Here is a 13,071-nt window from a genome sequence, read left to right as displayed (position 1 = left end):
TGTACAGTGAAAAGTTTGCAAGTGTATTTTAAGATCTCTCATGGAAAACTTTGCAAAGCTTTACGTCAAGGATTCAAAACATGGTTTTTATATCATGGTTTTTATAAAAGTTAATTTTCCCACTTTGATAGCAGTGTAGGCATACCCTAAGACTCGTGGCATGACCATGGCTATGCCAGATCAGACGTCTTGGACTCACAGGGCTTAGGATGCAGGGTTAAAAATTGCAGCGTAAACATTAAGGCTCAGGCTGGACCCCGGGGCTCTGAAAACCCGCAAGATAGGAGGGTCTCAGAGCCTAGGCTCCGGCCCGAGACCAAAGGTCTACACTATTATTTTTAGACCCATGAGCCAGACTCAATTGTCTCAGGCTCTGAGACTTGGTGCTGTGGTATGGTATTTTTTTTTTTTTTAAATTATTGAAGTGTTTATGTACCCTTAGAATGGAGATTACTGGACTGCTATACAGTGAATGCAATTCTGTATATTTAGTAACGTATGTCAACATGCAATATTGTACCTATAAACATGATGCTGTGGAAATTGCAATAATAAATGATGTTAGGGGCACTAGAGTTGGGACATTAATACTGGGATCATGAGCCATTCACTTTTAGGTCACTGTGTTTTAAAGTCAGCTGAGATTGGCATTGATGAAATTGTTACCAACCATACTAGCTGCTAGGTAGCAAAAGGAAAATTAACTGGAGTCTCAGTCCCGTGTCTTGAAGACAAGACACTATCACAAATAACCCAAATCGACATCATAGTAGATATTCTTTATCTGTTTTGCAAGAACACCTAGAGGTCTCAACCAGGCATTAGGGCCCCATTGTGCTAGGCACTGTACAAATATGTAGCCAAAAAAAGGTCCCTTCCACCAAACTATCTGCCTATGACACAACCCATGGATACAAAAAAAGGGTGGGAAGGGGGTAGAACACAGTGTAGTATTGACTATTTATAATTATTGTAATAAGCAGTTACAGCATATCAAATGCTTAGCTATTGTTGAGTAAAACCATTTCTATACCTGTTTTTAGTGTTTTGCCTCATTATCACACTTAGGAGTGATCTCACTTTCTCATGGGGCGGTACACTGGAGGAACCAATGTACCATTGCAGAGCTTATATTTCCACTATCTAAACTATTCCTGCTTTGTGGATGAATCCAACAAAGTTGTCTCTAGCATGATTATTACAGCACCTTTCATAAACATTATATTCACTTTTCACTTTATTAACAACAGCATCTCACCAAAGCAAAGTAAAATTTACTTTACAGGTTACAAATACCTTGTTGGATGGATGTAGCCTGCAGCATCTCTTTGTAGTAAGAGTAATACAATCCACATTCAGTCCTGAATGAAATTTCCCGTTCTACTTCCTGCAAATAAGTTAGAAGTCCTGCTACTTAAGATACAATCATACACCAGAGCTTATGTTTACATATCAGTGCTGAGTGAACATGACTTGCTTCAGCAAACTCTGGGCCTGATCCTGTAAGTCCTATTCACATGAGCAGTCCTCTCTCACATTTTGACCCATCAAAGTCAACATGAGAGAGAATTACTCAGAAGAGTTAAAATTGTAAAAATGGGCCCTTGGGTAAAGAGACATGTGCCAGGAACTTAGGCCCAAAATAAAGGTTTGATAAAAAGAAAAGTTTTTTGTAATTCTGGAATAGGAGTATTTATATTATGCTTCAACTGACTTTTTTTTTTTTTAACTCTAAACCTTCCCCTTCATGTTAGGAACAGAATTCCTGGCTGAGCTGCTAAACTTATATGTACAGTGATCGGAGTCATCTAGTTCATACTTTCTATGTGACTTAATCCAAATATGGCTGATATTATGTTGGTAAACTGGAGAGGGGAAGAGAGAGGAAGGACAGACAAAATGGCAGAGGTGGTGTTACCACTCTTGATTGAAGAAGCTTGCTTGCCTTTTATCATGCAAGTTTGAAATGTAGGGATGTTGTTGGTTCCTCATTTACTATTTTTCTGGATTGTCAGACATTGATAGTAGCTAAGAACTGCATATTTTTACTCAGATTTGCTGGCTAGAAGACTGCCTCTTTTCTTCCAGATACAGACATATCTACAGATATCCAGGCCTTTGCCACCATAAGGCTAGATTAATCAAACGTGCTCTACCTAGGGCTACATCTTAACCTCATTTGAAGACATCAGCTAGTGTGGAATGCAGCTGCCCACTTGTTAAATGGTGTTTCTTCCAGCTCTTCAACACTTTAACTTTATAGGTTAAAAACACTGGCCTCCTATTTGTTTTCACATTCCAAATTAAAGTATTAGTTTCAATCTATAAAGCCTTAAATTTGTTTGAGTTCTCAGTATCTCAAAATTCTGATTTTTGTCTTTTTGGCTGATGCTGCAGCAGTTGAGACCTAGTGAGGCATTCAAACTTACAATGCTTTAGTTTAGACAGAAGGGGGTTTTCAATAGGGGATCTCTACTTCCTTCCATTAGTTCATGAGTCTTGTGTGCTTAATGAGGTTTATACACATGCTCAGAGCCTTGGATGAGCACACTTTTTGACAAATTAAAATATGGAAAACAAAATATCATGCAGTGAAATCATTTAGTTTTTCATTTTATCTTAGAAATAATAGTGACCTTTAGTGCATAAATGAAATTTTTTAAATTTTCTATAGTTAACAAAACTAGAAAGGGTTTGAGAACCCAATAAGATTGCTTACTCCACATATGGCAATCTCAACATGAAGAAATCGCAATAAGATTCCTAAAGCTAATCCTATTAATTCATCTTCCTGTACAAAAGCACATTGCTGAAATAACTGAATAGCTTTACTTTCCCAACTTTTATGGTACCATTCTTGTTAATGCAATATTGTGTAGCATCCTAAGACTTGCAACTCCTTTACACAGTCATGCTGATTCTCTAATCTCCTAATGTTGGACCAGAATCAATGTTGGGTCAGTGCTAACATAAAACTGGACAAAAATGGCTTCCTCTTCCCCAGTGTAGAATCATGTTGCAAAAACACATTTTGCTGAAGTTAACTGTAGACAAAAATAAACCACTAGAAGCTCTGATCTGAGGAAAAACTGACAAATAAAAATACATTCGAATCACAATAGTCAACACTGAAACTCTCCAGTTGCTTTCCAGTATACTAAAACATTACTATGTCAGTGGACTACATTGACTTTGTGTCTTTTAGTATTTAATATCATACTAAGCAAAATGAATAGAGTTGGACCAGATCATAGGATGGGATAGCTGCAGTTTCCAGTTTTAAATTCACCACTAATACAAAGTTTTTCTCAAACAGAAGCACATTTTTTAAGTGTTTAAAGTAGAAGGAATTTTGAACACTTGGAATTTACCTCTTTTTCTCCCCCTCCCCTTAGTAATCACAGAGGGGGATCTAATTAGCAAAAATGCATTCAAACATGATTAATATGTAATTCTGGCACCAGCTGTCTTCAACCAAATGCTATTTATATTTTACGACCCAAACACTAGTGAGTTTTACATCTGTTTCATGCTAAGATAACATCTGCTTTACTCATTCACAACACTTTTCCAGTTCAATGGCAATTTATACTTTTCTTAGTGTGCCATGTCAATAAAAATATATACTGTTTTGAGTATACTGAGTGCATATTTTACTATTGTATGTTCAACTTGTGCAATGTTTCACAGAATCTACAGTGTTCCTAGCAAAAATGTTTTCTAAGAGCTCTAAGACATTCTTAAAAGATCTTTATGAAAGTAAATTTACATGTGAAAAGACATTTTGAAGGATATAGGCTATGGTTACACTACAGCTTAAGCCAACATAAGTTAGAGTTTCTCCTGCCACCATAGCTATGTGGTGGGGACTGGAGTAATTAAACCAATGGGAGAGCTCTCTTTCATCAGTTTAGAGCAGCTAAATGGAGAGTTTACAACTGCGCTGTTGTAAGCTCTCTAGTGTAGCCATAGCCTTAGGAACAGCAGAATTTTCCATGGCAGTTTATGATGCAACATATCAACCATGCTCAACAATATTTGTTATAGGTGCAATTGCCCTGAAACTATATTTTCCCCCTCTGTGGTCCACCAACAGCATCCACTTAAAGGCTTCCAGCTCCTAGCCATCACCTCTGCCTGGTGGAAACACACACCTCACTCCTTTCTGACCATGCATTTTTAAGGCTCCACAATTTTTTGCCTTACACTGTGATATACTCAGCCTGCTAGAATACCTAAAAGATCAGCGCCTCTGTTTTACTTTCTGTTTAAGGGCTATGACCAGTATATTGCCCACAGTTCCTTCTAAGTAAGCACATTTATTTTTAAGGTAAAATATTACAGAGAAAAGACATTAAAACAATAAAAGAACCTATATACATTCTAAAAAGCTTACCAGAGGTCATCTCCTATTCCACCCTAGGGCTCTGGTAGGTTTTAGTCCTTCAACACCCCCATCTGGGTTTTCCCTGTGGCTGCAAATTCACCCATGTTAGATCCAGAACTAGAACTCAGACTGGACAGACCAGCCATTTCTTTAAATGGCTTTGTCCTTTACTCTTAGCCTTTTGTAACAGGTAACCAGCCAACAATGACCCTTTCCTCCAGGCATAGCTTCAAAAGGCTGGGTTTTTGCATTATCTGAGTTGGGGATTTGCATTATCCTCTCCCAACGAATTCCCCTGGAAACTCACTTACTGTCTCAAAAGTCCATACTTGTCTGGCACATTTTCAGTGTAGTCTTTTGAACTCCACTCTTTCATCTATTGCAGTATTAAGCAATGAAAACAACATACAAAAAGGCTCTAGTCACAATTAACAGTGAAAGTCCTTAGATTCTAGAACAAGTTTCCTCAACCATCTTAAGCTGTCAGGGGCAGATTTAGTGTACATTACTGATGCAGGGTCTTTAGCAGTCAGCCTGTCATACCAGATTTAGGAAAATGGCTAAATTGAATTGATGCTTTTTATATAAAAAGCACAAATATGGACCGAATTACACTGACTGCCTTCATCCATCATTCTTCGATCTGATTTAACAAGGCCAAAGCATAGTTTGTGTAACTGAAAAACATATATATTTTGTTTTCAAATCTTAAATTTCAATGCAGATCAGTCAGATTAGCAAAGCTCTTCAACTGTACAAGTGGAAACTCAATATAGACAGCTGCTATCAATGTTCCAGGCTGTGAATCATGCTCTCAGCAAACATATTTAACGCACATACATGGTCTTTTGGCTGGTTAATCTCTTGTCCATCTGTTAGAATGGCGTGGCTCTTGCTCAAATGTTGATTAGACTTTTGGTATAGGGTATTGGTGCCAAGCAACATACATAGCTGGTCAAACACTGGAAGTGACACTTCTTCAGGAGGAAAGTACTAAAGTATTGATCCAGCTTGTTTTTTTCCGAATGGATTACACCTGTTCACTTGGGTTATTAATGAATGGAATAGTAGAGCTCATTCCCTGAGAAAAATGTAGACTTATGAGTTCATTTGCTGTTGCAGAAATGACACATGGGAAGATACACTGGGCACTTCAAGTGTGTGTGTGTGTGTGTGTGTGTGTGCGTGCACGTGCGCACACTCTAGAATTCCCTCAGAGAGCTAACACACAAGAATATTGGGCTGGATTCTGATCTCATTTTACACCAGCATAAATTGGAAGTAAGTCCACTGAAGTCAATGGAGTTAGATGGTGGAAGTGAGAGGAGACTCAAGCCCAGTGTTTTCTTCATCATCATCTAGCCAGGCTCCTATGACCACTGTTAAAATTGTATGCAAACATTATCCTTTGTGTTGGACAAAGTTATTCTGTGACTTCTCTCTCTCATGGCATCTAACTTATAGCATATGTCATAGTTCTTGGATACTTGCTTTTTTCTATTTTTGTGTTGAGAGGTACCAGACTGGCTTTCCCTTATTCCAATTACCATGGCAAAATTAGATAAACAGAGATGAGTGTGCATATTTAACTCATCAACAAGGCTCTCATTCATACCATAGAAGGTTCTATCACTAGTCTCTTGAAGGAAGGCTGTCTACAAAGAAGTACTTTATTACACGGTTGCTATACAGTAAAGTTGTTCTCATTGTTGCAGGATATTGAAAATTGGGTTTCAAGATAGGCCTTCCACAGTGGAACTGATACATTTCTATAACAAGGCCATCACTAGCAGTAGGTTCATAAATGTCAATTTCAATTATGTTTATTTTTGAGTTACGGTATATAATTGTATAAAATACAAGCCTCTCACTTTCAGTTCTTGAAGCTGAACAAAGCTGGAGGATTTTCTGCACAGTTCTCTAACCAAGCAATTGGAATGTCCACAAATCTATTCTCCATATTGGAACACTAATTCAGAATAAAGTTTCCATTTTCTAAACCTAAAGGGTATATACACAAAAATAAGTGACGCAGATTCTCTGGTCCACCTAATTTAAAACCAGACTAGGGCCAAACGTGTTCAGTACAGCATTGCACTCTGTGGGGAGGAGGTGAAGGGAGCCCCTCTGGCATAAGATGATAGAGTGGTGGGAATGACCGAGTCGCCACCATGTCCAGTTCTTCACTGTTAAAGCCCAGACAGGCTGACTGCTAAAGACCCTGCAACAGTAATGTACACTAAATCTGCCCCTGACAGCTTTAACTTGTCTTCGGCTTGGGCCAAGCAGCTGAGAATCAGGAGTCCATGACTAACTCCCTGACAGCTCCACCTTACCACTGCATCCGAGCAGCACTCAGGCATAGCACAGTGGACAGCCAAGCTCTATTAAATAAAAAGCTATTCTTTATGACAGATCATCCTTTTAATATATATGAAAATGCTAATAACAATATCCCTGTTATCAGTGACAGAACAGACTGCGCACTTAAATGTTTTACAACAAACAGATCCTTCACAGTGCCCAACAAATTCGTGGTCTCACTGCTAAATTCTATTTAAAATGTTACGAAACTTTTAAAAACAAAAACTGTTAATTAATGCTGCATCCAAAAACTGCAATTTACTTTTTCCAAGAAGTTGAGCCTATTGTAATGATATTTTCAATATCAATTTAACTTTACCTAAGAGTTCACTCTGATTTAAAGGCTGATCCAATGCCCTCTGAAGTATGGGCACTGGATTGGACCTTAGAGATCATGTGCAAGGTTACAGGATGGTAAACTTTTTCTATTAAGGAAATAGTTTTAATAGATTTAAAAAAATGTTAGAAAAAATGTTCCTGCTATTCAGCTTGTATTCTTCCTTTGTTCAATTTAATATTTTTTTTAAACTTTACATACCTCTAGAACACCCTAAATAATTTCATAATAGCTAGGGTTGTTTATCATATATTTCCTTATTTGTCATTTAGCCAAGCTCATCAAATTTAGTTATTTTAGTTGTCCCTTTAAATTGTCCCCTCCAGCGCATTTAATCATTTACAGTAGAACCTCAGAGTTACAAACTGACCAGTCAACCACACACTTCACTTGGAACTGAAAGTATACAATCAGGCAGCAGCAGAGACAAAACAAACAAAGAAATACACGTTCTGTACTGTGTTCAACAAACCACTAAAAAAAAAAAAAGGAAAGCAGCATTTTTCTTCTGCACAGTACAGTTTCAAAGCTGTATTAAGTCAATGTTCAGTTGTAAACTTTAGAAGAACAACCATAGTATTTTGTTCAGAATTACAAACAATTCAGAGTTACAAACAACCTCCATTCCCGAGGTGTTAGTAACACTGAGGTTATACTGAAGTTTTGTTTGTTTTTTGTTTTTTTTTTAATTCCCTCTAACTTAGGGACATTTCTCTGGCCTTGAAATGCTCAGACTTGTACATCGGGGTTGGGAACCTATGGTCTGCGGTGCAGATCCAGTCCCCTGCTTAATTTCATCCTGCCTGCAGCAAGTCTTGGCACTGCGAGCTGGAAGCCCTGAGCACCCCCACCTCCACACGGGGCTGGAGCCGCGAGTGCCAGCTCGCCCCACTCCCGGGGGAAGCTAGGGTTGCCAGGCCATTAAAAGTCAAGTTGACCGTGCAGCAGGGCTAAGGCAGGCTCCTTGCCTGACCTGGGTCCGCGCAGCTCCTAGAAGCAGCCGGCATGTCCCTGCAGCCCCTAAACACAGGGATGATCAGGAAAGCTCTGTGTATTGTCCCTGCCCCCAGTGCTGGCTCCACAGCTTCCACTGGCCAGGATCTGTGGGCAATGAGCATTGCAGGGCAGCACCTGCAGGCAGTGCGCATCATGCAAAGCCGCCTGGTAGCAGCTCCACTTAGGGGCCGGACATGCCAGCCGCTTCTGGGAGCTGTGCGGAGCCAAAGCAGGCAGGGAGCCTGTCTTAGCCTTGCTGCGCCACCGACCGACCGGGAGCCGCCTGAGTGAGGTAAGTGCTGCCTGGCTAGCGCCAACCCCCCCCCAACCCCTCTCCCACACTCCAACCCCCTGCCCCAGCCCTAAGCCCCCTCCCACACTCCAAACCCTCACCCCCAGAGCCCACACACAACCCTCTTCCCCAGCCTGGAGCCCCCTCTCACCCCCTGAACCCCTCATTTCTGGCCCTGCTCCAGAGCCTGCATCCCCGGCTGGAGCCCTCACCCCCTTCCGCACTCCAACCCACTGCTTCAGCCCAGTGAAAGTGAGTGAGGGTGGGGACGAGCAAGCAACTGAGGGAGGAGGGCTGGAGTGAGTGGGGGCAGGGCCTCAGGGAAGGGACAGGGCCTCAGGGAAGGGGCAGGGTTGTTCGTTTTTGTGCAGTTAGAAAGTTGGCAACCCTAAGGGAAGCCCCGAGCGGCCCCCAACAGGGCTGGAGCCATGCGCACCGGCTCGCCCTGCTTCCGGGGGTGAGCCTCAAGCCTCCCCTCGACGCGGGAGCTGTGTGTGACCCGTAGGGTTTTTTTTGTTTTTGTTTTTTCTTTGAGTCTGTGGCCGGCATAAATGCATCACCAGAACAAAGGTTCCTTACCCCGCTGTATATGGTATTCTATATGTGATCTCACCAGTGACCGGCCAAGAGGAACTGTCAGTTGCTTAGGTGTATGAAATGATGGTTTTAAATATGCAGTCCAAAAGTCACCTTGACTTTGATTCTATATTATATTGCAAGCTCATATCCAATTTGACCTACACTATGGTAGGCTTTTTTAAGCTTTTAAGGCCTCTAAACATCACCCTCCAACTGCATATATATTTCCAGCTTGTAAATACATTATTTGTAACTCCTTAGGCTATCCTTTGTTATCTATCCTAAACTCAAATTTCTAAATACGTGAAATCTGGATTACAAAGAAATTACACTATGGTAAAACTACAGTAGTGAATCCAGCCCTTTGCCGATATAACTTGTTGCACCTCATTTGAAACTTACCACCTCTTTATCCCATCTCATGCTGTCTGACAAATGAAATATCTCAATATCTATACTATCAATGCATACTGTTTTTCTCTTTCAAACTCATTTTTAAATGCAATATAATTTATTAGTTGTTTTTATGTACAAATTTTTAACAACTCGCTAATTGTACCTGATGTGAGATGGAAAGAGACTAAAATATTTAAATTCAGAGAGACAAGGGATGAGACTCACAAGGCTGACTTTGGTGCCTAATACTTTAGTTGCCTTTTAAAATCCAACATTTAGGTAACATTTGGCATTCACAAAACCCCTGCTCACCTGCCACGTAACCCTATAGGTACCTAAACTCCCATGGTACCTAAGTTTCCACTGTTAAGTCCCCAACACACCTGAACATCAGTGGCTGGGCATTCACACAGCTGCCTAAGTCCTGACATTGTCCAGCAGCTCTGAGTTTAACTCACACCTCAGCCCCCATGGAATTTACAAAGTTTACATTCTCCGGCCTATCTTGCCTTTGGGGCCTAATCCAGTAGGCATGCTCAGCGCACATGCAAACCCGCATGGAAGAGGATGGTGGGGCCTGTTAACGCTCTTATGACATTTATCCCAATGGTCAGAGTTACTCACCCAGGATGTGGGATACCCAGGTTCAAATCCCCCACCTCTGCCTGATGTGGAACATGGACTTGGGTCCTCCTACATTGCAAGTGAGTGCCCTAACCACTGGGCTACAGGGTATTCTGGAATATAGGGGACTCTTAATATCTCCTGTTGGAGCTATTCCATTATATATAAATACTTAATATTCATTGGGAGAGAGAGACTATAGCTCTGTGGTTAGGACATGTCCCCGGGAAGTAGGTAGTGTCGCCAGTTTTGGTTGGATATATTCCTGGAGATTTATTCACATGACATAATCTTTAATTAAAGATTAATCTTTAATTCCTGGAGACTCCAGGCCAATCCTGGAGAGTTTACAACCTTACACGCAAGAGACTCAGGCTACAGTCCCCCTGATCTAATTAAACTTTAAGTATTTATACACAGTGGAACAGCATTAACGGCAGGGGGAAGGGGAAAGAGAGAGAGCTCCATAGCATAAAATACTCCATAACAAAATGGTTAGGGCACTTGCTTGCAAAACAAGACAGCCAAGTTCCACCCCCTGCTCCATATCAGATAGCAGGGGGTTTGAACCAGTCTCCCACATCCTGGGTATGTGTTCTAACAACTGGGCTAAAGGTTATAAGGGGAACATGACCACCTCCCTGGTTTTTCACAAGAATCACGAACCTGGTTTAGGAGGATCAGAATAATTTATGGTTGTGAATCCTGAGTGGAAGGAGGCACCTCCCTCTGGCCTGGACTTTAGCGCCTAAACTACCTTTGAGGAGCAAGGCTTAGGCCACACCACTTTCCTGAGCATTTCTTATTAGTTTAGGCAGCTCCCCACTCAGTATGCTGGCTTTTGTGAATCCTGTTTTTAGATGCCTATCTCTCCCCATGCATTGTATAGGGAGCCTGGCCATCTACCTCAGAGTTGTGAATTCCACTAGGCAGCACAGTATCTCAGTCTGCTGTGTGAATCCCATTCATGGTGGCTTTATGGAATTCTTATATGTATTAAAGTATTTATCACTGTCAAATGTAAAAAATCGGTCTTTTTTACAACCTTTTCAATCAAAGTCATTTAAAAATAGATGTATGATAGCTCAGTAACACTTTTAAAGAAATGTATGACTACATCCTTAAAAAATGAACTCTCTCTTATAATAGACATTTTCCTTGTTTCTCAACAATGGCTATGTTAGAGAATTTTGTAGGTCCTTGGGTTATGAAACACTGAGTGTGTGTTAGTATGGCTTCCATTTCCAGTATACACCATGTTTAGTAAATCAAACAAACAAAAAAACCCATAATAATATCTGCACTTCATTTAGCAAAGGCTCTCAATAATTTGTTGTCAAAGATTAGATTACATGCAATAAAACCAGCATTTAGACCTCCAGAAAAATAAGGCATATTGCTACACAGTTTTGAGGAAATTTAGTTCAAATATGCAGGAATATATGTATCAGCCAAACCATAAAAAGATTAAGAAAATAGACCATTTACATTTTGTTTTCAACATAACTTTAAAGATCTAAATGGTTATACACTAACTTTCACTGCCTATATTAGTATATAGTATATACTACAATTTGAAAAACATAATGAAAAAATATTTTCTATATATGGACACCCCTATGTCTAAATGTCTTTTATAGATGGACATACAGTATCTTGCAAGAGTGCACATGGCTGCAGCTTTGAATCATCCCAAAGTCCTCCTTAATTGGCAAATAAAGCACAAATAGCAGAGGATAACCCCTTTGTTCTTAAATCATGTTAAACAATTTGAAGCCAAATTTATAGAAATAGCCTCTAAGTTTGCAAGATCAAATAGGCATAGGCATATCAGGTAACTTCCCGTAACAAGTTTATTTTTGCAAATGCTTGTCTGCCTATTCAAGTCAAAGTTTTACATTTGCACTTACAAAGTTAAAGGTTAATCTGAAGCCCACCAAAAATATGACCCTTAACATCTACTAAATAGAAAACTTATTTTCTTAGAAACAATGCAAAGTGAGCATACACACAGAGTACACTCCAATAAACAGAATGTATCACTGAAAAATATCTAAAGTTTATTTTACAAAGTAGATTTCTAACTCCATTAGAAATAAGAAAAAATTGAAGTGTGCATTTTGTCCAATTTTGAGCAACATAACTGTGATGATAAACATATTTGTCAGTGCCATCTTGTGTAGTAAGTTTGAAGACATTCACAAACTACTGAATTTTTCAGAGGCAAATATAAAATGTTTTATCTTTTCAGTCATGTACATGGATTTGTAGACACACATATTTAACCTAAAAAAGTAAAGACTGTCAAAAGTGAACGTCACGTTTATCAACAGTATACATCTCTACCTGTGTAATCAAAGAAAGATGAGGCTGCCACAAAAGAATGTTGTTCATGCAGTTCGGCAGTAACTATTTCAGTAACTGGTAACTACTGCTTTTAGTACCTGTATGAAAAGGTTTTTGGAAATGCGAAAAGGTGCGTATTATAAAAAGATGTTAATGTGGTAAAGAAGCTCATACACATTGTATAAGAGTATTACAGTATGAATAATCAAAATATGTTTACCTAATCTATTAGAAAAATACGGTGTATATATGGTACCTATCAGTGAGGACTAAGTGTTTTCACAGTAAAGTAACTCGCCTGTTCATTTATTTTCTTTGATTTAGACTCCAGCATAACAATAATTTTCCTGTGGAACAATACTGGGGAAAAAATCTGTCATCACTGGTTCTTGGAAAGGGAAAAGTCCTACACACAGTGGTTCCCACCAGCACAAGTATTTCTGAGGCTGTGAAACTAACTCTACCTAAAGCTGACTTTGAGGAGGTAAGTCTTTTCCTTTCGGGAGAGGATTTGGCTGAGGACCAGGATTTTTACCTGAGTAGAGAATCTGTTTGTGCTAAGTCATCTTTGCTAGATTACTCTTTGAACATCTCTTGGAGAGAGACAGTGTTCTAGGGAGTTGCTGAGCCAAATTTGCTTGTGTTGACACAGGGAAGTATATTTCCCTGCAGCAACCACATCCCTTGCATACAGGGTGGGTGGTGAGTGGATCGGAAGCTGCATGCCCTGAGAAGGAAGGGATTTTACCA

At 39.8% G+C, this 13,071-nt stretch overlaps 1 protein-coding gene across 5 annotated transcripts in view; it reads right to left on the bottom strand.

Annotated features, from left to right (window-relative positions):
• DPY19L3 (dpy-19 like C-mannosyltransferase 3) overlaps positions 1 to 13,071 on the bottom strand; it is a 51,748-nt gene that overhangs the window by 31,693 nt on the left and 6,984 nt on the right. For 4 of the 5 annotated variants that reach the window (XM_073307830.1, XM_073307829.1, XM_073307827.1 and 1 more), the window contains exon 4: positions 1,297 to 1,387. In XM_073307830.1, coding sequence (XP_073163931.1) covers positions 1,297 to 1,387 — 91 coding nt within the window. Of the gene's footprint in view, positions 1 to 1,296; positions 1,388 to 12,321; positions 12,420 to 13,071 lie in introns of all 5 variants that reach the window. The other variant, XM_073307831.1, reaches the window with a different exon arrangement.

This window comes from Lepidochelys kempii, chromosome 12 (genome assembly GCF_965140265.1).
Source record: "Lepidochelys kempii isolate rLepKem1 chromosome 12, rLepKem1.hap2, whole genome shotgun sequence".
Classification (NCBI taxonomy): domain Eukaryota; kingdom Metazoa; phylum Chordata; order Testudines; family Cheloniidae; genus Lepidochelys; species Lepidochelys kempii.
This window is presented reverse-complemented; position numbering and strand designations above follow the sequence as displayed.